Source organism: Mytilus edulis, chromosome 2, assembly GCF_963676685.1.
Source record: "Mytilus edulis chromosome 2, xbMytEdul2.2, whole genome shotgun sequence".
Lineage (NCBI taxonomy): Eukaryota > Metazoa > Mollusca > Bivalvia > Mytilida > Mytilidae > Mytilus > Mytilus edulis.
This window is the reverse complement of record NC_092345.1, coordinates 72,976,941-73,003,265: the sequence shown is the minus strand read 5'-3', so window position 1 is coordinate 73,003,265 and position 26,325 is coordinate 72,976,941. Positions and strand designations below refer to the sequence as shown.

At 32.4% G+C, this 26,325-nt stretch overlaps 1 protein-coding gene across 1 annotated transcript in view; it reads right to left on the bottom strand.

Annotated features, from left to right (window-relative positions):
- LOC139512885 (serine/threonine-protein kinase 11-interacting protein-like) overlaps nucleotides 1-26,325 on the bottom strand; it is a 44,863-nt gene that overhangs the window by 12,395 nt on the left and 6,143 nt on the right. Inside the window, exons 6-16 of the mRNA XM_071300829.1 lie at nucleotides 25,240-25,369; nucleotides 24,380-24,483; nucleotides 20,464-20,556; nucleotides 18,174-18,215; nucleotides 16,000-16,264; nucleotides 15,211-15,507; nucleotides 13,854-13,985; nucleotides 13,346-13,629; nucleotides 12,206-12,377; nucleotides 11,398-11,554; nucleotides 10,280-10,374 (exon numbers count right to left, since the gene is read on the bottom strand). Coding sequence (XP_071156930.1) covers nucleotides 10,280-10,374; nucleotides 11,398-11,554; nucleotides 12,206-12,377; nucleotides 13,346-13,629; nucleotides 13,854-13,985; nucleotides 15,211-15,507; nucleotides 16,000-16,264; nucleotides 18,174-18,215; nucleotides 20,464-20,556; nucleotides 24,380-24,483; nucleotides 25,240-25,369 — 1,771 coding nt within the window. The remainder of the gene's footprint in view (nucleotides 1-10,279; nucleotides 10,375-11,397; nucleotides 11,555-12,205; nucleotides 12,378-13,345; nucleotides 13,630-13,853; nucleotides 13,986-15,210; nucleotides 15,508-15,999; nucleotides 16,265-18,173; nucleotides 18,216-20,463; nucleotides 20,557-24,379; nucleotides 24,484-25,239; nucleotides 25,370-26,325) is intronic.

The following is a 26,325-nucleotide window of genomic DNA, read 5'->3' as shown; positions in this document are numbered from 1 at the left end:
ATTTGTTTGAAGTCTTGGTCCTATCTGATCAAAATTACAAAAGTCCTTAGTCTCTAAGTTAATAAGGTCAAACAAAGACTGCACTCCCCTTCTCTGCCACTGAATAAAGTACGGAAAATCTACTAGAGGTGCAAAATTTAAAATATCTAATGACAAAATATCTTGAACAGAGATATTGGTAGCAGGCCTTGCTACATGAAAGCTAAAAAATACATCCTTCCAAAAAGGATTACTAAGACTATCAGAGATTTCTCTGAGTTTCTCCTTTTCAAAATGCAATACTCTTTCTCCACCATACTGTTCAAGGCTTTTTAATAACAATGATTGCCAACTACCATATAAATTGGATGAAAACCTCTTTATCCAGCCAATCTTAAGGTATATATTAAAATAATGGATATTAATCATATTTAAACCTCCTTGTGGAATATCTCCAATTAAAGTACTTCGTCTAATTCGATCAGGTTTTCCATTCCATATGAATTGAAAGAATAAAGTATTCAATTCATTTAATTTTGACTCTGGCAAGTTGGGTAGTGCAGTCAACAGGTGAATTAATTTTGGAAGTGCCAAAGTCTTAATAACAGTAATCTTTCCCATTAGGGTTAATTTTCTATGTTGCCAACTCTTAAGAATGCCTGACACTTCCTTTATCTTTTTGGAGAAATTAATTTCTGGCATACTGTCAAGATCTAAAGAGAATTCAATTCCCAAAAGCTTAAAATTTGAAGAGCACCACTGAAGTTTTAAATCAGGACAAAGAATCAGATCTGAATACTTTTTATTCCCAACCCACACAGCTTTAGTTTTAGAAGAATTAATTTTTAACCCAGATACTTTTTGGAAAGAGTCAAAACAATTTAAAGTCTCTCTCAAAGAGGTTTCAGTTCCATCTAAAACAAGGAAAGTGTCATCAGCATATTGACTCAAAAGGGATTCATTTTCATGAACAAAAGTTCCCTTTATTTTGGGGTTTGACCTTATTTTCATAGAAAGTAGCTCAACGCCTATAATAAAAAGGTAAGGGGAGAGAGGGTCACCTTGTCTACAGCTTCTCTCCAAATTAAAGAAGCTTGAAAGATGGCCATTATTTATAACACAACTTGATGCTTTCAAATAAAATACTTCAAACCATTTGCATATAGATGGTCCAAAATTGAAACTCTTCAATGCTTTTTTCAAAAAAGACCATTCAATAGAGTCAAAAGCCTTTTCAAAATCTACTAGTAGTAAAAGACCAGTTTTGTTATGTTTTTCTAAATAGTGCATCAAATCATACAATAAACGTGTATTCTCACCCATAAATCTATCCTTTATAAAGCCTTTCTGATAGTCACTGATAATAGATGGTAAAACAGGTTTTATTCTATTAGCAATCACAGCAGAAGCAATCTTGGTGTCAGTATTCATAAGGCTAATTGGGCGCCAATTAGCTAAATAACGTCTATCTTTATCTTCTTTTGGAATACATGTAATGACACTTTGATACTGAAATTTAGAAAATTCCCCATTTTCATAGCCAAAATGTAACGATCTAAAAAGAAAAGGTCCAATATCTCGCCAAAAGACTTTGTAAAATTCTACAGTATACCCATCTGAGCCTGGACTCTTTCCATTTGACATAGATTTAAGTGATTCTGCACATTCTTTAAAAGAAATATTACCCTCACACAAATCCTTCTCATCTTCTGTGAGTTTAACATTGTGCTTGAAAAAGGATTCATCATCACATTCCAGATTTTTACTTGAGTATAATGTTTTAAAAAAATTCATTTCTTCTTGTAAAACTCTAGATTGATCTGAGATATGTTTTCCTTTTTCGTCTATGAGCTCAGTTATCGTTTTTTTAATAAAATTTTTCTTTTCCAATTTACAAAAAAACTCTGAACACTTTTCCCCATTCTCTTGCCAGTTAGCGTGGGATCTTAAAAAAACACCTTCAATTTTTTTCTCTCTAATATTTTCTAATTCTAACTTTTTCTGGTTTAAAGCTGCATGAATTTGACCATCAGGAGATATGTTCATACAATTTTCCAAATTTTGAATGTCATTTTCAAGTAAAAGTGTTGCAGCTTTTTCCTCTCTCGCTTTTTGAATACTGTAACCAATAGTCAAAGATCTAATTTTCATTTTTATCAACTCAAAAAATACTTGATCATTGCATGAGAGTTTAACATTTAAAGGATCGTCTATGTTGCCTGATTCATAATATTCTAAAATACTCTCATTTATACATGTTTTAACTTTTTTGATATAGTCTAAATCTCGTAACAGTTGGGAGTTAAATTTCCAATATCCCTTTCCCCGCTTTGCTAAACTGGCAGAAAAGGTGAAAGTAATAGCAGAATGATCTGTCTTATACCCAGGAATAATGCTAGTATTTTTCATGAGTGAAAACAGATCCTCTGTGACTAGAAAAAAATCAAGCCGACTTTGTTTTATGGGTGAGCATTGACGCCATGTATATTTTCTATCGTTTGGATAACAAGTCCGCCAAGGATCTAATAACTCAAGACTTTCTACTATTTCTTCAATCTTTTTTCGTGAGTTTGGGTTTCTATTATGAATAATATTGTAAGTGTCTATGTTTGTATCTTGTACAACATTCCAGTCCCCACATAATAAAAAGCTAGTATTTGAAAATGTTGCCATTTTCTTATATATTTCATTAAAAAATGAAGGTTCATCAGTATTAAATCCATACAAACAAACAAAAGTAATGCGTTGACTTGACAAGGATAAATCTAAAATAATATAACGACCATCTATATCAATAATAGAATTATGCACTTCAAAATCAAGACCCATTTTAAACATAATACTGACACCTGCACTTTTGTTACTATGATGACTGAAAAAACATTTATTTCCCCATTCCTCTTCCCATTTTTTTTCAATATCTTTATTACTATGGGTTTCTTGAAAGCAAATTACTGAAGCATTTTTGCCCTTCGCCCAATCAAAAACATCTGTTCTCTTTTTTGAATTAGAAAAAAGACCCCTTACATTCATAGACAACACTGTTACAATATTATCCATTGTCATATAAAACAAAACAAAATTTCAAAATTGAGCAGATACATTGTAACTTAAAAACAAATACACAATCATAGTTTATACAATCATACACACATTCAACAATAAGATGACACTTTGGCATAGGTACCTGTAAAGTCATTTTTGTACAACAAAATTTCATTTACAGTATGGCATTTTAATTATTTACGATATAAAGATAGTTGGCCCAAGACCACAATTAATGACCCCACTTTTCGTTGTTCACGAATATAGTTCCCTTTAATTAAAGTGTATTTCTTCTTAAATTTTTTTCTTTCCTTTTCTCAAACATTTCTTAGCTTTTATAAGGTGGAAATGAAAGAAGAGAGGTGAAATAAATTTTTAGATGTTTAATTTTAACTGATTTTGATATGGAAAGAGTGATTAGGTCAGGTGCAAAAAGGTGATATTTACAGTTTTCGGAACATCTCTTGACTTGTCCATAGGGGTATGGATGTGTATTGGCTAAATTTGTAAGTTGTATATGTGCAATTTTTCTGAAACTTGGACATATTTTTGGACTTGTACTGTACATTACACACACAAAAGATCTGCCAAAAAGAATAGGTCAATTTTTTTTAATGAGACAAAACATTATAAAGAACTAATAGAGGAATTAATTGTGGTCTCGGGCCTAAGAGGCTGATTCCCAAAATCTTGAAAATAAAGAATTGACCAACTTTATTGGCAGAAAGTCACTTCAAATGATAAATACTAGTTGATTATTGTATTTTTAACTTATATATATCATGATTCTGGGATAATGGGCACTTTGGGGGTATTTTTGGCCATTTTGATGCACTGAAAAACCTTTGACCCCTGTTTCAGCCCTTTCTGTCAATTCTGTTGGACCCCTTTTTATTTTTAGAATATATTACTACTCTTATGTCTTTCTAAAACAATATCTTCAAAATGGATGCATTTTTACAAAAATATAGACAAAAACTGAATGATAGCTCTGCACCTGGCTATAATGGGCAGTGTCAAATTTGGACAGGTTTATGTACACCTAATGGCAAATATGGGGTTATAAATTGTAAATTTCCAGATGCCAGAGGGTGGAGACAAATGCATGTGCACAGGCTTGCCTACATGGTGCATCATCAGAATATTTTTATTGATAAATCTTATGATGTTTCGCACCTGTGCCACAATTCTAAATGTATTACTGTCGGGCATCTGTCGTTGGAACCTCATGGCTTCAACAACAGCCGACAGTCATGCGTTTCAACCTGTTCCTGCTTGGGCCACCCAGAACCCCTCCCTCCCTGTAGAGTGGAGTTGAAAATGGATAATAATAATTTGGGTAAAATATTAATTGGGTACATTTATTTTTATAACTATCCAAGGGAAGGGCTGGCAAAAAAATTGAAATGAGGGAGAAAAAGAAAAGAAATTTCAAGACTGATGTACAACAAATTCAGATTCTTTTTTTAATATTTGTGTGGCCCTTAAAAGGACCTTTTATGATTCTGTTTGCTGTTGGTCTTTAGGTGGATCAGCTGGTATCTCAGTCAGCAGCAGGTCTTGGATTGAGCTTCGGTTTACAGTAGCTGTCATGGTCCTGGAAATGTAAGGCAGGTTGTGGATCTAATTGGTCTTTGCAGTAATAATCGTGCTTTTTATTCATTTCCCTCCATGTTTTGTGTTCGGCTAACTTTTCTGCACTCTGCTGTAATCTCCTTTCTTGAACTGCTGGTCTCAGTTCATAATCCTGACTGTATTTGAAGTTGGTGTCCATTTTCTTCAGGTAAAGTTGACTTCTAGTTGAAAGGTCTACTCCTAAATTCTTACATTTCAGTTGGGTTGAAGTTCCTGGCATATTGTTATTTCGATGCACTCCTGAGGCAAGTCGTCCTTCCATATTTTTGGAGTAAATTACATTTTTTGGCAAATTTACACTCATTGCTCTGTGAACTCCTTCATTTTTATTTGTATTATCATACAGTTTCATACTTTTAACAGCTGCTTTTGTTAGTTTCATTTTCAGGATTTCTTGTAGTAAAAATTTGTCTGTTTTATCCATTTGCAGGGCAGTGATTTGGTATGTGGACAAGTAATGGGAACGACTCCACCAGTTAAGTGCAGCATCACCTTTGCAGACAATGGAATGTTCCTGACACAGGGTGCAGTCACCATCATAGCAGCGAAGAGTTGCATCTAGAACTTTTGGTAAGTCTTTACTCATATCGTGAATGTTTTTGTCGTACTTTTCCATCAGTTTATTAATTATCATGGAGCATCTGCACTTAATATCTTTGCTAAACACTGTCTTTAGTTGTCTATTTTCTTCTTTTGTTTTACCATGGAACATTCCCGCACTGTATTGAGCACGATTAGAGGCCCTGAATTGAGACTGCCCCAAATGTACTGGATCTGCTAGTCTTTCTACCTCCCACATTGGTTCCAGAGCTTTAATAGCATCTTCAATACCTCTAGCTGAACGTCCATCTCCATCTGTGGTCACATACCGTACAAGAAATTTCTGTAGTCCTAGCTGGTTCCCCATCTCTTTTCCCAGCTCATACTCTGACAGGGCAGCAGCTCTGTATAAATTTGAAGTACATTCTTCATGACCAGGACATTCTATTGGAAAGCCTTTCCCTCTAAGCCAAGCCCCTCTCCAGCACATCTTGTTCTGCACAACTGCAGCTACAATAAACTTTCTGTCTGTCATTGTTTCAATACCAAGTGCGAATGCTTGAGTGGCATTCTGACCCGGCTTCTTTTTACTAACAATTGTATTGCTGTTGTATCTAGCATCCACAGTTATGTTGATTTCATTTTCTGGTACACCTCTCTTTCTGTTCTCTTCTTTTACTAGTTCAAGTTTCTGTGCCATGTCTGTTTTGTTGAGATTGACCATTTCAGCTGCTACTCTGTTAGATGTGCGTTGCATACTGCTTCGGCATGGTGGTGGTGTGTCAACTCCTGCAAGTAGTTGCTGCACCGTGGTATTACCAATTGGGCAATCCTGCAAAGCAGATGCAAGGGCTACATTTGGTTGTCCTGGGTTGGGTCCTGGTTTGCCATTAGCTATTTCTTTATACATCTTCATTCTGTCTCCAATAAAACCACAGGTTTTGCATTTCAGGGTATACTGCCAGCAAGTTCCCCACTTTTTCTGTTCATGATAGTCCACATTCATCCTAGGACAGGATGGTGACTCCACTTTATGTTTATCATAAGTAGTGTTGATCAAGCTGGTTGTCAGTTCACTGTCTATCAATCTCATACCAGAATGTAATGCGTTGTTTTCTTCTATTTTCAGGTTAGCATTCGCTTGCGGTCGAAGAGTACAGATGTGACCAGTAGCCTTTTCACAGTCAGGAGATTGTAAAGTTTGCCGCACGTAGGAAGTACTTGCACTAGCTGAATCAGGGATCTGTATTGGCGTCCGGCTTCTGCTTCTACCACTTGTGCCTACAGGGAACCATCCAGGATTTCTTGGAGAGTTGTCTTTCTTTGACCTCTTCTTGCCTTTGCTGTATGGGGTATAACCTTTAGTGAACATTTTAAAAATTTAACTGGATCCGTAATATCACAACTTGGACTGATAGCATAAACTTTGGACATCCTTATATTTATAATCAAGCACTGTATGATATCTGCTTTGATGTACATGTTTTCTTTTGATGCAGTCTGTGACATGGATTTCAAGAGACCACCTTCAGAGGCAACTTTGAATTAACAGAGTTTTCTTAGCAGTATCCAACTAAGCCAATTAATGTACTATTAGGGGTCCAGATAAAGATTGTTTTATCCAAATCTATTGAAATAGGTTACTTAATCATTTATTAAGAGATTAATTGAACAAAGAAGCATATTTATTTTTTTTATTAATGTTTTAGATAATTTATTTCTCAAAATTCAGGATAATTTTTAATAACTGTTTTTTTTTACAGAAATCTGTTAGAAAATTAAATTCTTTTTATCTATAAGGATAAACAAAACAGAAAACTTCACTAAAAAGTTTATTTTAGAGGAATATTTCAAGGAATAAAGAAATTACACAAGTTTGAAATTGTCTTTACATGTAATCTGACCTGATGTTACACTTGAATATTGGTACCTCAGGTAAATAGGCCAAGTACCTGTGAACTATGACTAATTAGTGTTTATGTTATATTTTACTTATTACAGATAAGATAAGCAATTTTTTAAGATAAGTTTTGAATGTAAATTTTCTTTTTAAATATTTTAAATGGATTTTTTTATATCTAGTGTTGGTATGTTAGCTAAATTAAAAAAAAAAATTTTAAAAAAAATTAATTTCAATTGAAAAAACATATTTTTTTATAAATTTTCTTTCAGATTCTAGAAATATAACCATTTAGCTACTATAGACATTTTACTTTTTTAAGATATCATGTTTAACAAGAAAGTTATTAAACTTTTACTTTTCCTAGTAGTTTCATGTTTTTATAATTTCAAGCCAGAAAATACCTACAATTATCAACCTGAGGGTAGTGTTATTAAAACTATCAGAACTGCCATAAAACTTGTCGGATTGATTTGATATTTGGTATGCTAGTTGGATATAGAATAAACTTAATGCGTGCCATTTTTTGGGGCATTATATTGAAGAAAAAGGGTCTAATAGGCCCAAGACCACAATTAATGACCCCACTTTTCGTTGTTCACGAATATAGTTCCCTTTAATTAAAGTGTATTTCTTCTTAAATTTTTTTCTTTCCTTTTCTCAAACATTTCTTAGCTTTTATAAGGTGGAAATGAAAGAAGAGAGGTGAAATAAATTTTTAGATGTTTAATTTTAACTGATTTTGATATGGAAAGAGTGATTAGGTCAGGTGCAAAAAGGTGATATTTACAGTTTTCGGAACATCTCTTGACTTGTCCATAGGGGTATGGATGTGTATTGGCTAAATTTGTAAGTTGTATATGTGCAATTTTTCTGAAACTTGGACATATTTTTGGACTTGTACTGTACATTACACACACAAAAGATCTGCCAAAAAGAATAGGTCAATTTTTTTTAATGAGACAAAACATTATAAAGAACTAATAGAGGAATTAATTGTGGTCTCGGGCCAGTTGTATTCTAAAGACAATGTATTAATTAGTATATTTAGTTGAGAGATTCATGACAAGTAAAAAGAATAAAAGATTTTTGTTATCTCCCTTTGATTTGTAAAATAATTTGAGTTATCTCCCTTTAATAAATATACATTTATCTTCAAATTAAGGAGGGTTCACAAAAACAAAATAAATAGAATTATATAAAAAAAAAAGTACTTTGAATCAAATGTGAATTAAAATTATTTAAATCAAATTCAGAGAGAGTCACATAAGTAAATAGATTGATAATAATGCACAGCCCAGATTTTTTTAATTGTATTACTATCTTTCAAATTTTTTACAGTGATGAAATATTAAGCAATGTATCAAATAAAGAAATGAATGTCTAATGACCTTTTTTGTTTTTGTTTTTCAGTTTTTGTTCAATATTGTCAAACAAGTCAAATCTAATTCTACTTCCATCCTGTTGCTTGGCATAGACATTGCAATTATAGAACCAGACGTTTTCAAAAAGTTCACCATTTTTTAATCTTGTCATAAGTCCTAGGTTACGCTGTGTAATATCATCATGGAACTTGATGTCATTTTTTAGTCCTCTCTTCTGTCTCATAATTTTAATTTTCAGTTCAGTATTGCGCACTTTAACAATGATAGGTTTTATGTGTCCCTCTTTCCCTGGAATTCTGTGTATTGCCTGTACATCATCAGGTTTAATATCTACCTTCAACTCTTTGTTTACCATCTTAACAAACTCATCTCTCAATACCTCATGGGGCCTTTCTGGGTAGTTAAGCATTCTGATGTTATGCTTTCTACTATACTGTTCATTATAGTTTCCAAGCTTTATGGCATCAATTGCTCTATTGTTGTTATCACTTACTTGTTCCTCTAATTTCTCTATAGATTTATCTTTTGCCCTCACACGTTCTCTCAGGTTTTCATTGTCTATCATCAGAGAATCCATCTGATCTTTTAACTTTCCAGTTGTCTCCCTTACTTTTGCTTCAATTTTCTCTGACAAATTCTTTTCAAAAGTTAATAATAACTGTTTAACAATGTTGGTAACAATATCTTTTAAGTCTTTTTGTTGAACCAAACAATTAATTGCACTACTTAAATCATCTTTAGTAACTGTTACCTGAAGGGCCTTTTTGATTTCACTAAGAGTAGTTTGAATACTAGTCATACTATCAGTACATTCCAAACTTTCATCTGCTACATCTGAATGAGTTCGTTTGTTCTGCTTTGGTGGTTTTTCTTGTGAAGATTCTTTAGCTCCAGGCTTTTTAGCTGCCAACATTGTTTGTACAGTTTTAACAATTGAAATACTTATACACAAGTAATAATCCTTAAAGTAGAAAAATGCTTGTTTTGGGCCCCTTTTGTGGGCTCCTAATTCCTAAACGGTTAAAACCCTCTTGAAAATTTCATAGAGATCCATTAACTTAAACTAAAGTTATTGTCTGGAAACCAAATGTGTCTTCGGACGAAGATGACGACATCATACCATTATACGATTCCCAAATTTTTTTTGTAGTCGTATAATTAACCAGTCCTTCCCCCCTAGAAGAAACTAATTTTATTCTAAAGAGAGTTTTAACAATTGAAATACTTATACACAAGTAATAATCCTTAAAGTAGAAAAATGCTTGTTTTGGGCCCCTTTTGTGGGCTCCTAATTCCTAAACGGTTAAAACCCTCTTGAAAATTTCATAGAGATCCATTAACTTAAACTAAAGTTATTGTCTGGAAACCAAATGTGTCTTCGGACGAAGATGACGACATCATACCATTATACGATTCCCAAATTTTTTTTGTAGTCGTATAATTAACCAGTCCTTCCCCCCTAGAAGAAACTAATTTTATTCTAAAGAGATGTCCAACCCATGAGAGTGTAAGTTGAATCCAAGAATAAAAACTTGAAAAGAGAAATGAATCCAAGAATAAAAACTTGAAAAGAGAAAGACAAGTATTTAACCCTAAGAGAGTTGAATCTATTGGAATAAAAAATCCGTTCCATCAACCAAAGAAGAAGGTCAAGTCATCATCACAGGGAAGAAGATGCCTCTCACACCATAAAGAATAGTCCAATCTAACAATCTACAGTACAGTCCAGTCTTCCACCATTGGAAGAAAATTTAGTCTTTAAGCAGAAAGAGTAGAAAATAAATATAAAACATACCTGTAGTTCCATCTAATTCATCCATACCAATATTTCTATTATCTTTTTCCTTTTTTGGTGAAGATTTGGCTACAGGAGAACCTGATATTATGTTACTGAAAAACAACATTCATACAATGAATTATAAACTATATGTGATGTTTTATCAGACTTATTTCCTAAAATGACAGTTTTTTATTGGTTAATACAATGGTAACTTTTAACTCGTAACACATGGCCAGCTGTTTCAATTCATTTATCGTAAATTCTCTTACTTGTATAAGCAAATGGAAGGAAAATTGGCATTACAAAAATTAATAATCAAAGAACAATAATAACAGATAAATATAGGAAGATGTGGTATGAGTGCCAATGAGACAACTCTCCATCCAAGTACAATTTATAAAAGTAAACCATTATAGGTCAAGGTATGGCCTTCAACTTGGAGCCTTGGCTCACACCAAACAGCAAGCTATAAAGGGCCTAAAAAATTACTAGTGTAAAACCATTCAGACATTTATTATTAAAAATTAACATATTTATATGTGGTATGTTAAAATCTATATTAAGTACGGTATATTTACATTTCAAAATGTATAACAACCCATCTGAATATGTTAAACTAGAATTAATGGAAATTTCAGTCTATTTTGACAAGGTGATATGATATTTCAGCCCATGTTATCTTTATATATGGTGATATGATCATCAATTCTAAATTTATTTCATCCCAGATATTTTAAGGAATGTTTATATAATGAATGGACCGCTGATTAATATCCAGTTGCAAATTGAATGCATATTCAGAACGAGAAAATGCTATAGTGATATGAATATGAATCTTGCTTTATACTAGACAGACACTCTGAGCTGTTTTTTTAATGTGCTAGTTTACAAAGTAATGGTTCACAGGAAGAAATGTGACCCAACATGGAAACATTATTCTGACTCTGAGCCAAACAGTCTTTGGTGTTACTTCTAAATGCCACATGCTAAGCAGAGAAGCAGCAAATACCAATTTTAGTCTATAGTTTTTCAAGCTCAAAATTTTGTACTCATAGTATTGAGTAAGTTTCATGACTGATGGCACTGGCGATTATATGGTTATAAGATGCTCTGATGAATAATAGTAAAGTTACCCATTTATAAAGCCTTTGCTGGGCGTCCCTAGGAAATTATCACCAGATACATATGATCCTATTGGTGTGTTCTGTAAAGATGTTGGTAATTCTTTGGTGTCCAGTTCCACCACCATTTCACTTTTACATTTTGGACATATGTACTGTGTTGAATCTCCTGGAAAATTATATAAAAAGGGTATTTTTATTTGAATGTTTTGCAGATAAATAAATAACAGTATTTTAATGGAATGAGAAATACCATTTTGAGCATGAAACTATTAAGAAAACAAGAGGTTGTCAAAGTGAAGGCAAACCAGATTTTTTAACTTTTATTTGTGTCCTTGCAAGGGCCATAACTTCTAAAATGTAAAAAGTGACAATCATCAATATTGAACTTGACCTCCATTTTGTTATCAGTAACAACATATCAAAATTTGAAAAGCTTTGCTTGAATGGTCCTTGAGTTAAAGCATGGACAAGACTGGAAACACCATTTTTTAATTTTTCAACAACCACATTCGAAAATCCAGTTTCTAAACTAGAGGCTCTAAAGAGTCTGTTTCTCTCATCTTTGTAAATGTGAATGTTCAACTATGGCCACTCTCAAACATTGTAGTCAAGATAAAAATTCACATCACTCAAATATCTTATTTGTTGATTTTGTCTTGCTGATCCTTTTTGCTGTTTACGGTTTTTCTATAATCACTAAAGTTTTCCCCCAAAATGTAAACTGATGGTGAATTTTGTGCCGTATCATAATATAATATGATGTGCAATTTTTAAAATTCAAATTTATTTCTTGACATTATACTTAATATCAACTTACCTTTACTCATACTAGAGTAGGAATTAAAATGTTTTTTATCAGGAACCTGAATTTTTATCTCTGCGGTAGATTTATCAAACTGATTGGAGCATTTCAAACACTGTAGCAAATCTTTCATCTGTCTCTCAACATCTTTGGCATCAACAAAGGGTTGAAGTAAATTTTGAAATTCCTAAAAAATATTAAAAATCATATTGTAAAACACTAAAATCCTAAATTATATATAATGGATAAACATTAAGAAAGACAATGTCCATAGCCAATTAGTTTTGGTTATACCCTGAGGAAAGACAATATCCATAGCCAATTAGTTTTGGTTATACACTGAGGAAAGACAATATCAATAGTGTTGGTTATACCCTGAGGAAGGACAACATCCATAGTTTTGGCTCTATCCTGAGGAAGGATATCATAGCTTTTGGATATATCTGGGGTAAAGACAATATTCATAGTTTTGTCTATACCCAGAGGAAGGACAATATCCATAGTTTTAGCTCTATCATGAGGAAGGATATCATAGCTTTTGGATATATCTGGGGTAAAGGCAATATTCATAGTTTTGTCTATACCCAGAGGAAGGACAATATCCATAGTTTTAGCTCTATCATGAGGAAGGATATCATAGCTTTTGGATATATCTGGGGTAAAGACAATATTCATAGTTTTGTCTATACCCAGAGGAAGGACATTATCCATAGTTTTAGCTCTATCCTGAGTAGGGATATCATTGCTTTTGGATATATCTGGGGTAAAGACAATATACACAGTTTTGGCTATATCCTGAGGAAGGACAAAATCCATAGTTTTGTCTATGCATGGAGAAAGGACATATTTTGGCTATACCCTGACTCTGATAATATCCATATTTATCTTAAGCACTTTCAGGTTATGAATAAGACCTGAGAAAATGAACCAAAAACCACATAGATAAAAACAAAGTACAATTACAAATACTTTGGACTTGATTCACCAGTCAACATCAATAGCAACAATTCATTTTATTATCTATATTGTCTTGACTTACTTTAGCTATATCAGCGTCCTCCATTACATATGTTATTATCTATAATGTCTTGACTTACCGTAGCTATATCAGCGTCCTCCATTACATATGTTATTATCTATAATGTCTTGACTTACTTTAGCTATATCAGTGTTCTCCATTACATATGTTCTATCTCTTCTATCCTTCCTTGTATAGTCAAACTTAATCTTACAAACAGGAAGTGAAATCTCTTCGGATATATTCTCGTGATCAACTGTTTCCATGGAGATTAAGAATGACACCATACACTTTAAGTCTAGAAGTTCCACAATTTGACCATTTAGATCTTTCTCTATTAGATATCTGTTGTTAACACTGATGATAAGCTGTTTTAACTGTTCTGAGGGTAACATTACAATAAAAGGTTCACTTTCAGCCCCTGTTAAATAAACATGTTACATTTTTATACAAAGTTAATTATATAATATATACTCCAAAAAACAGATCAAAGACTCAAACGACAAGAAATCCAAGAAAATTTCTATAACAATGGAGAATGATCTCTACTAAATCTCTAAAAATACAGATGTTGTTTTTCATTGGCCATAATATCAGTCTAGTTTTACTTTAAAATAAAGAAACGAGCACTAATATTCATAATACCATAATATTCCGACTCTTCTGCTTGAGAAATTCTATTCCATTCTGATCCTTGAAGACTTGTATCTTTATAAATACTATAAACACTATGTAATTTGGGTTTTCGTCTCATCTGCACAGTGTCTTCTTCGCTAACTGTAATCAAAACAAAATTTTGTATAATTCTATGAAGGTTTGACAAAATTAAAATGTGTAAAAAATCTTTAACAATAGACTGAACCTTTAATGTTAAGTATAGGATCCTGCTGCTAGCACAATGCAGGATTGCTATGTCTCTCCTCAATACAAATTTTACCAAAAACTGTTTTGAAATAAAATCATGACTTGTTATGTTTTTAAATACGTACAGACTTCATATGGACAAGATAAATCTTATTATCTTACCTCCTATACATTTCTAGGAATATGATTGGTTAAAAGCGTCCTCGTGGAAACCGTGTATATTTAATATTAAGTTAGTTGGGAGGCGGGGCTTATTTCATACACGGTTAGTAGTGAAGTTGCGTCCCTTTAAATTCCATATAAAGTAATAAGGAGGCGTGGCTTATTTCATACACGGTTAGTAGTGGTGTTACGTCCCTTTAGAAAAACAAAACAGTACTGAGAAAAAATCTTAAAGGTTTCAACAGACGAAGAAAGTGATGATAAAGTGAAATAAATTCATAAAACACATTTAAATTTAACAAGTTGTCATTGTTGACATCTGTTTTTATAGGATCAAAGGAAGTAGTTTCTTAATCATGTTAATGCTAACTATTGAAAACCTGCTCATTTTGATAGGTCATCACCACTAGTCTAAATTTTACAAATTAAGATAGTCAGTAAGATAAATTTGTTACATATTGTGCTAGTGACCTAATACGGTATATATAAATTTGCTAGCAAATACCCCGGCACATGGCATTCCCTAATGGCAAATACCCCTGCAGAGAAAAGAAAATCTCAATATATAGAAATTGGTGAAAAATACCATGTTTTTCATCCAATCAAAATACAGCATTTTTACATAAGGTGGAATTATACTTTAAATCCTAAATTGTTAATTTCTACTTAATATATTTTTGAAAGTTTTAAACATTCCAGTAAAGGCCTAGTAGGAATAAATTGATTGTTTGAGTCATGAAGGCTTTTCTATCATTTTTTTTCTTACAGTTTCTGTCTGTCTATTATAGTTTTCAAGGTAAAAGGTAAACTACTAACATTTGCAAAATGACAAAAACTGCTTTACAATGTCATATGACAATTTTGGTAGAAATGGAAAGGGGGTACATGTAGATCTGGTCTATCTGAAAAAAATAGCATCCCTTTTTAATGTAAATTAATTCTGATTTTATAATCTATGAACAATAAAATCACTCACCTGTTGGTTCAGGTAAAACTTCAATATCATCTTCTGTGTCCTTGTTTGTGACCTCTGTGTAGTTCTGTGTCTCTTTGTGTGAACCAGATACACTCAGATTTGCTACACTTTCATTTAAGTAGATGTCATCCTCTGTTTTATCAACCTCTTTACTACTGGATGAAGAAGCAAGTGTATCTTCCTTTTTGGCTGCTATAACTTGTAACCAGTTGACATCATAATGATCACGGAGCATTTGGATTTCCTCCTTCATTGATTGAGCTGTATCAGGTTCATCTTCTTTTTCTGGGGAGGGGGCTTAAATATACACATTCAAATCATATTATACAGGTATATACAAAAGATGATGAATTTCTGTAATTTATACTATTAATACATGTAAGACATGATATATTCCTTTATCTTTAACTTTTAATTACTGTGGATTCATTTATTTTTCGTTGGTACCAATTTTTTCGTGGATTAAGGAAAACTTACATATTTGTGGATATTCAATTTATACATGGTTTTGCTGAAGTCTGTATACAAACCTATAGAAAGTTATGTCATTCCTTGAACATTTAATTTCGTGGTTCACCTGTACCAACAAAATTCCCTCAACTTGGTATCCAAGGAATAATAATGAATCCACAGTAGTAAAGAATTCTAAGCATTTTCAGATTGTTAATCTTCTTTTTACCCGCCCCTTACAAAAAAGATAAGGCAAAAGTTGATGGTAATCATACTAGCCATATGAATCATGACTAACAAGCAGTTCTTTATAACAAAAGGATTTTTCATATTACACACCTCTTGAACTTTCTGGTGAAGAATATTCATTCATTGAAGAATCTATTACTTCTTCATCAGAAATAAGGGCTGTTTTTGGACGAGCCTTTTTCTTTCTTCTTGATCCCCTTGGAGATCCTCTCCTTAAATTTGTAGCTATATCATCAGACTCATCAAAATTGTAAGATGACGAAACAACTTCCTTTTGTCTTGTACCATTTATTGTAGAGCTTTGTGATTCCCATGATGGTCGTCTTGAAAGGTTCATCACACTTCTTTGGGTAAGCTAAATTTATTTAAAAAAAAATAATATAAATCAATTTAAGGTGTTAATTTCACACATAAATATTTTCAACCTTATCCTACAAAGTATTTGGTAGATCTCTAAACATGCTAAATAATGAATTATATCAGTGCAAAAAGGCTAGGAAGGCAGTTTCAGTTAAAACAATTTTAGCTAAAGTGTTTGAAACAGTCTATTAGTATTCCATTTTTTGTGGAAACACACTATGCACACAACTAGAATAAAGGAAGGTAAAAAGAAGAATATAAAAGATATATAACACAGCATATCTAATTGATAAAGTCACATGTCAGGTATCAGTAGGTTAAATCAAAGTTTTAATGAGTTTCAAGAAAGTGTCCTTCCATAAATTTTCTGAAAATCAAAAACTTTAAAAATGTTACCACAATAGTTCAATTATTCAGCCAATATTAATAATTAAATGATAAGATCCAGTTCAGATATCTTTTAGTATTAGGCATTCCATTAAAATTTCAATTAAGGTGGAACATTGGCATTTATTGCCTTAGATACAATTTTCTTATACTTTGCCAGAATGTAGATTTTACCATGCTTTTTAAAACTATATTATAAAATGTATGGGTCACCATGCTATTTTGTATGCTACAAGACATGCAAACTTCCCCAAATTTGCATAGATTAGATTGTTCATGAAAAAACATTTTTTGTGAATAAAAAGAAATAAACAAGATAGAATTTTGAAAATAAATATGAGAAAGGTTTTAAAATATGTCCTAAAATAATAAAATAAAAAATGGTGCCACCGACTTGTTTTCCTGCTACAAGTACAAATTGAAAATTTCTCTATCATGCCTCCGTAAAAATTTGCTATTTGAGTGATCTCCCCTTAAATGGCTAAGTTGACAATGATTTTTACAAACACAAATATTTGGTACATATATATATAATCAGCATGAATAATGCAATAAATCACTGTTTTGTTTCTTAATTACACTAAAACAGTCTAACCTGTTAATTGGCAATATGTCTCAAAATTTACAGATTTAAGCAAAGAACTAGACCTATTGTGAACTGCTATTTTACAATCCAAGTTGGTGGTATACAGATTATCTACCTTAATTTCACAAAAGTTTCATCTGGAAATCAAAAGACAGACAAACTGATGGATCATTACGACTAGTATATAACCCTATCCTCCCTTTGCAACTCTTGGGCTTTAAAAATACATTTACATATTTCATTATTCAGGTTTAGAGATTTCCAAACTCTTACCAATTTTCTTATTTGTTCTATAAGATTTACAGGTGGCCTTAAAAGTTTTCTTATTCATTCTATAAGATTTACTGTAGGCCTAACATTTTCTTTATACATTTTATGAGAAACTAAAAGGTTTAATGAGTATCTTTATTCATTCTTTGTGATTTACCGGTTCTTTAACTGGTTTCATTTTTCATTCTCAAAGATTAAATGGAAGTCAAACATATTTTTTTATTCGTGCTTTGAGATTTACTGAATCTGACTAATTTCTCTTTACTGAATCTGACTAATTTCTCTTTATTTTACTGAATCTGACTAATTTCTCTTTACTGAATCTGACTAATTTCTCTTTACTGAATCTGACTAATTTCTCTTTACATCCTATGAGATTTATTAAGAATTCTTTGGTATGTTTACTCTATACTTACTAATCGTTCTGTTGTTTAGAATTGTTTAGTATGTTTACTCTATACTTACTAATCGTTCTGTTGTTTAGAATTGTTTAGTATGTTTACTCTATACTTACTAATCGTTCTGTTGTTTAGAATTCTTTAGTATGTTTACTCTATACTTACTAATCGTTCTGTTGTTTAGAATTCTTTGGTATGTTTACTCTATACTTACTAATCGTTCTGTTGTTTAGAATTCTTTAGTATGTTTACTCTATACTTACTAATCGTTCTGTTGCTGTAATTTTCTTCCCATTTAAAGTAAACTGAAAGAGAAGTTTGGTTATTTTACCATTTCTATCTAGCTTGTTTCTACCATTTCATACTTGTCCTTTTAATTTTATGCTGATAACTTACAAACACACAAACATTAGAATTATTTGACCTTCCACACTGCAACTATGCTTTTTTTATTGTAATTTTTTTCTCTTGCATATTCATGCAATATTAAATCTGCTTGTTCATCCATTATAACACCACACGGCTTAAAAACAACTACACCCAGAGAATGCAATAGGCCCATGGTATTCATTTTGAAACTGCTGTAAGGCTGGTTAAAGAACAACTAGAGGCTCTAAAGAGCCTGTGTCGCTCACCTTGGTCTATGTGAATATTAAAGGAAGCAGATGGATTCATGACAAAATTGTGTTTTGGTGATGGTGATGTGTTTGTACATCTTACTTTACTGAACATTCTTGCTGCTTAAAATTATCTCTATCTATAATGAACTTGGCCCATTAGTTTCAGTGGAAAATGTTAGTAAAAATTTATGAAAATTGTTAAAAATTGACTATAAAGAACAATAACTCCTAAGGGGGTCAATTAACCATTTCGGTCATGTAGACTTATTTGTAAATCTTACTTTGCTGAACATTATTGTTGTTTACAGTTTATCTCTATCAATAATAATGTTCAACATAATGACCAAAAACAGCAAAATTTCCTTAAAACTAACAATTCAGGGTCAGCAACCCAACAACGGGTTGTCCGATTCATCTAAAAATTTCAGAGCAGATAAATGTTGACCTGATAAACAATTTTACCAATGTCAGATTTGCTCTAAATGCTTTGGGTTTTGAGTTATAAGCCAAAAACTGCATTTTACCCCATGTTCTATTTTTAGCCATGGCGGCCATCTTGGTTGGATGGCTGGGTCACCGGACACATTTTTAAACTACTAACCCAAAACATGATTGTGGCCAAGTTTGGATTAATTTGGCAAAGTAGTTTCAGAGGAGAAGATATTTGTAAAAGATTACTAAGATTTACGAAAAATGGTTAAAAATTGACTATAAAGGGCAATAACTCCTAAAGGGGTCAACTGACCATTTCAGTCATGTTGACTTATTTGTAAATTCTACTTTGGTGAACATTATTGCTGTTTATAGTTTATCTCTATCTATAATAATATTCAAGATAATAACCAAAAAGAGCAAAATTTCCTTAAAATTACTAATTCAGGGCCAGCAACCCAACAACGGGTTGTCCGATTCATCTGAAAATTTCAGGGCAGATAGATCTTGAACTAATAAACAATTTCCCCCCCATGTCAGATTTGCTCTAAATGCTTTGGGTTTTGAGTTATAAGCCAAAAACTGCATTTTACCCCATGTTCTATTTTTAGCCATGGTGGCCATCTTGGTTTGATGGCCGGGTCACCGGACACATTTTTCAAACTACTAACCCAAAAGATGATTGTGGCCAAGTTTGGATTAATTTGGCCCAGTAGTTTCAGAGGAGAAGATTTTTGTAAAATATTACTAAGATTTATGAAAAATGGTTAAAAATTGACTATAAAGGGCAATAACTCCTAAAGGGGTCAACTGACCATTTCAGTCATGTTGACTTATTTGTAAATCTTACTTTGCTGAACATTATTGCTGTTTACTGTTTATCTCTATCTATAATAATATTCAAGATAATAACCAAAAACAGCAAAATTTCCTTAAAATTGCTAATTCAGGGGCAGCAACCCAACAACGGGTTGTCCGATTCATCTGAAAATTTCAGGGCAGATAGATCTTCACCTGTTTAACGATTCTGCCCCATGTCAGATTTGCTCTAAATGCTTTGGTTTTTGAGTTATAAGCCAAAAACTGCATTTTACCCCCTATGTTCTATTTTTAGCCATGGCGGCCATCTTGGATGGTTGGCCGGGTCACCGGACACATTTTTTAAACTAGATACTCCAATGATGATTGTGGCCAAGTTTGGTTTAATTTGGCCCAGTAGTTTCAGAGGAGAAGATTTTTGTAAAAGTTAACGACGACGCCGCCGGACGCCAAGTGATGAGAAAAGCTCACTTGGCCTTTTAGGCCAGGTGAGCTAAAAATCAAAAGAAAGATTTTTTACCAACTCAAATAATATAAGTACATTTACAAAATGCAATTTGACTGGAGTAAGGAAATTTATTTCAGTCATTTGTGTTTTTAACTTTAACCCAGTTGTGACTGTAAATGATTGTTTCCTGACCCTTAAACTAGTGCAACAATAATATATAAGCATACAACTTACTTCTAAATTATTTCCTGAAGCTATGGAAATATACTGTACTGTCAGTGGTCTGTGACTATCATGAAAGGACAATGGATTTCCCTGTAAACTTAACTGTAAATAAGCAAATATTTGTGAGTCATACTATGTTTTAAGGTAAAAGACATACAGTTATTTTGAAGGACAATAAGTATTTTTTTTAAAAGCTAAATGAAATAAGAAATTTTTACAAGTGAGATTTTTTTCCACTTTTAAAACATATCTTATTTCAATAAGTCTGTTAAGGTAGTACCTAACACTACAGGAAGATAATTCAGTTAAAATCACCTGAACATTTTAATCACATTCTATTGTTACTGTAAGAAAATATTAAAGTCATATGAAACCTAAAATTAAACAAGAATGTGTCCCCAGTACACTTGCACTATCATTTTCTATGTTCAGTGGACCGTGAAATTGGGGTAAAAACTCTAATTTGGCATTAAAATTAGAAAGATCATATCATAGGGAACATGTGTACTAAGTTTGAAGTCAATTGGACTTCAACTTCATCAAAAACTACCTAGACCAAAAACTTTAACCTGAAGCGGGACAGACGGACCATCGGACGAACAAACAGACGGACAAACGGACACACAGACCAGAAAACATAATGCCCCTCTACTATCGTAGGTGGGGCATAAAAAAATTATGCATATGTTTTTTATAACAAAATGAATAGTTTTCATTATTAAACTTATGTACATATACTTTTTTCTGAAGAAAATTCTTCAATTTGTCCACATTTAGAAGAAGTTTACTTTTTTTTAATTGCTTGCTTCCAGGAAGAAATTCGCAGACATATTTTTCATAAGCAAAGTGACCTTAACATGAACCTTCTCGTAAAAATATGGTGATAGCATTACGCATGGATCTGTCACTGAAATAAACTATTATCTGATTTAACATGTTAAACACGTGCTCAATATCCATGCTTTTTTGTTGATTGTTTACTAAAAGGTGACAATCGGTAAACTTGGGAGTCAAAACACGGCATTTAATGAGCTACCATATTTGTTAAATCATAACAGACAAAGAGAAAAAAAATTGACAATTATACGATATATAATATCGTAAAAAATTTAAAATCGTGCACAGAAGACTAAGTTAATGATATATACATGCATTGGTTCAAGAATTGGATAAACATTATTTTTCACCTATCACTTGTTTCATATGACTTTAAGCTTCTCAATGATCAAAGTTGGTGTTCGTCAAACTGCTATAAATCCAATGATTTTTTTCTGGTAAAGTGTGTGGTTTCTTGAATTTTTATATTTTTGTCAAAGGATCATAGTATGTATTTTTTTAAACTTTTTGGAATTTCGGGTCCTCAATGCTCGCCAACTTTTTATTTTTTTGGCTTTATAACTATTTTGATCTGAGCGTCACTGATGAGTCTTAAGAAGACGAAATGCGTGTCTGGCGTATTAAATTATAATCCATGTACCTTTGATAACTATTAGGAAAATTAAACGAGCCAAATTAATTTAATTTAAGGTGTTTGGTACCACCTTCACAAAATACTAATGATTACACTTAAATTTTGTCTAAGTTTAGCATATTGATGTCCATGAAAAATACATAGAACTTCAAAGAATTAATGCTCTGGTCTAACTTTTGTCTGCAGACATGTTATAACAAGAATGTGTCCCAAGTTCACAGATGCCCCATCCACACTATCATTTTCTATGTTCAGTGTTCAGTGTTCGACAAAAAACTTAAACCTGAAGTGGGACAGACGAACGAACGGACAGACGCACAGACCAGAAAACATGCCTATAAAATGGGCATAAAAAAATACAAGAGAAAAACTAAATACTTTCCTGGGAAATTCCATATTTGCTACTTAGTTTTTCAAGTAAGTTATGATATTTATAGATTATCATTGATCATCTCAACGCGATTGATATTCTTCGCTTGAGCCAGTACGGCAAAAGTGAAAAAATCAATCGAGTTGAGATAGTTGAGATGACCAATGATAATCTGTTTATCGCTATTCTACCTATGACAACTTCAATTTCATTAGCAGCGCCACGTGCCCCCTTATACACCATTCACACTATGCCTTTTTAAACTGGGTTTGACCCAAATTAGTTAATCCAGGTTAAATTTAGGAAGTGTGAACGCCTTAACTAGGGGCGAACCCGGATGAAAATTACCCCTCATTTGAGGTGGAGTTAATGTGGGGCGAACCCAGAATAACTATCTCACTTCTAAATGTGAACGCACAGTGAAGTTAATGTGAGATTGTTGCTATAGTGATGTTTGCTTAATAAGACTCTTCAATGTGACTTTACTATTACTTGACGTCATATATATCAAATGACGTCATATTTTGATAGATGTCCAGTGACCGTATTTACTGGGTCACAAATTATATAACCCACATTAAATTAGTGGCAGCAAAAAGAATATAATTTTATAAATCTATGTTGACAAACGATTTATCCTACATCATTTCCGTCGCTTTTTTGGGCGAAAAATGGGTGCAATTTTGATAAAGTGATGTTATTTGAAAACAAGGAAAGTGGTTGATGGTGATTGAACTCATCCAAAGTGGCCAGAAGTGCAGTAAAAAATTACAGACTTAAAAATAGTGCATCTGTGATGACACAAGAGGCTCTCAAGAGCCTGAATCGCTCACTTTCATTTTTTGGCATTTATCTTTCGTTTAAGAGTTTAAGTGTCCAATTTCATCATAGTTTATTTTTTTGGTTTAATGTATATTAAGTGTTTGAAAATGCAGTTTTAAAACCCCTTAAACGGTTTTGTAGGACTATGACAGCCATCTTACACCTAAACCCCCATGGGCATTTTGAAATGTTGGCAGGTATGCATATCGTTAATCAATTCAAGATTATAAAAAACAGCAAAATTCATATCATTCAACTAAAGTTTGGTTGGAATTGGTTCAGTAGTTTCAAAGGAGAATATTTTTTAAAGTTAGAAAACATTTATAAACAAAGTGAGTAAAATTGTCCTTTAAGGGCAATAACTCTTTCAGGGGTCAATTGACAATTTTGGTCATATTAAACTTATTTGTAGATCTTACTTTGCTGAACATATTTGCTGTTTACAGTTCAACTTTACCATTAATACTATTCAAGATAATAACCAAAAACTGCAAAATTTCATTAAAATTACCAATTTAGTGGCAGCAACCCAACAATGGGTTGTTAGATTCATCTTAAAATTTCAGGGCTGATAGAATGTTACCTTAAGAAATCTTTTACCTCATGTCAGATTTGCTTTAACTGCTTAAGTTTTTGAGATATAAGCCAAAAACTGCATTTTACCCTTATGTTCTATTTTTAGCCATGACGGCCATGTTTTTTGACGAAACAGAAAATAAAACACAAATTTTATTCTAAATACCATAAGGATCATTCAGCTTAAGTTTGGTTTGAATTGGTTAGGTAGTTTCAGAGAAGAAGATGTTTGAAATAGTTTACACCAGAGGGATGACGATGAACGCTGACGACGACAGACGCCAAGTGATGGCTAAAGCTCACCGTTCCAAAGCTAAAAATGTAAATATGTACAGTGGACGGATGCGTGTTACAATATTGTTGCTAACATTTCTATTTGTGTTGAAAGGGAAAATCCCAACCCGGGTTAATTTTTTTCAAGTGTGAACTGGGGTAATTAATTTCGGGTTAATTAACCTGGGTTTGACCCTGTGCAGATTTTAAAGTGTGAACACGGTATTAGTTTCTAGCAATAAATTTTCATATCACTTGACTCCGCTGAGAAAGGAAACTATCAGTCAGCTAGATCAAAGGAAAATTTCGTAAAATAGCAATAAATATATTTAATAATTGTAAGGAACATATGAATTTCATAAAGCTCATTCTAAAGGCTCTTTCACAGCCAACTGTTCTCAGATATGACTTACCATTCTCAGCTTATTAAGCTCTGCCAGGCCAACCAAACATGAATGATCACATAGACAGTTCTCAGATAAGTCCAGTTCTTCTAAGCTATTTAAATCATCTATACCTGCAATATATTTACACTCATTTGTATATATGTACATATAAATTCTTACCTTACATAAAAGTAGGTTTGTTAATCAAATAAATTTCGATTGCCTGCCACGGTGATAAAAATGAAAATATCTTAAAAAGTGTCTTATGCTTAAGTTATTCTGCCAGAGTAGAAACTGTGATTGCTCAAAATTGGGACAGAGATTTCTACTTATATTGAGGAGTTTCTGAAAGGATGTATTTTAAAGGGAAAATATTTTAGAGGGGATATACTTTTCGCTTTTAGACCATTTTATTGAAGGTTTGTGACAAGTTTTTCATATTATCAGGGAAATTTAAACCATGAAGTCCATACTGTTGCAGTTGTTTTATCATTCACTTATCATCAACTTCAAAATACCTTTTTATATATACATGTAGTGTGAATGTGACAAAAGAAATCCACTGGAAAAACCTGCCATGCTGGATTAACAATTTCTGACATTTACAGAACAGTTAAATTCCATAAAAAAAAGTCAGGTATAGAAAAGAACCAATATGGAAACTGAAGGAGTAAAATATATTTTCAGGCAAAGTTGACCTTAAAGAGCTTTGAATATTCTCCTTCAGTGCCTTTTGGACATTTTCAGCTTAATCATTCAAATGTTAATTACTTCAACTTCAACGTGGCTCAATCCAAAAACAAATGTTAAACACACACGTTTATAACTAAGAAGTGACAACTACCAATTTGCATATATTACAAATAATCTATGACTAGATACAATACCTTCTATATTATCCAAGTTATTATTTCGTAGAACTAATGTCTTTATTCTTGATTTTGTTGTCAGTGAAAAAGATGGAATGCTATCTAATCTGTTAAATCCTAAATTTACTCTTGTAATGTCTGTCAAATGCTGTTAGAAATACAGGATATGAAAATTACTTTGTTATAAACAATATATCTATTTTCATTAATAATTTTGAAAAATATAGGAAATATCATACATGGTAGACATCTAAAACATGCATTGTGTTAGTCAAAGCAGCTCAACATTAACAAATTTTTAGACGGAGCGTCAATATTGCTGAACATCACTAAATGACATTACAGCTTAAAAATGTATGTTTTAATACCATCAATGAAATTCAAAGATCAATATATAAAATATGTGAATATATAGTTAATTAATTTCATCCTCTGATCTATGATTACAAATGTAGTTCATTATTACATTTGCTTTCAAAAAGACATTAACATTAAATGAAAATATTTTAAAAATAAACTCAAATATATACATTTGTGAAGATAGGTTCTTAACCAAAAAGCTTTTAACATATTTATTTGTCTTATCAGATAAAATGAACTTTTGATGCTAGATGCATGATTTATTTTAAATAGTTGGTATTGGCTTTGAACTAGCTTTCAGTAATTGTGAGTACACTCAGATCTGTATTTAGTGTTTTTTGTTTGTTTGTTGGAATGTATGAGTACCCTGCAAAAACCAATTTGTGTTTTTGTTAGATGAATTTCTGCTTTGAATAGATTTATTGAGATAAGCTCTTTTCAACTGATTTTTAAAGTCTGTTATTATGTTGCACTGTTTCACCACTACCCCATTTTAGGGGAGACTTTTTTGTTGTCATTTCCAGGCCTTTTATAGCTGACTTAGTGTTTCCTACAGGTGGTTTTGGCGTGTAATGGCGCCCTGCCGCGATTTCTCGACGCCCTGCCCTATTTGGGAAAAAAAATTTGCGCCCTGCCCTAATTTTGTCGAAATTCCTGACGCCATGCCTTTATCGTCGTAATTAACAACCGGTACTGAAAGACATATTTTATGAATACCGCTCGAGTTATTTCCCTTCAAACGTA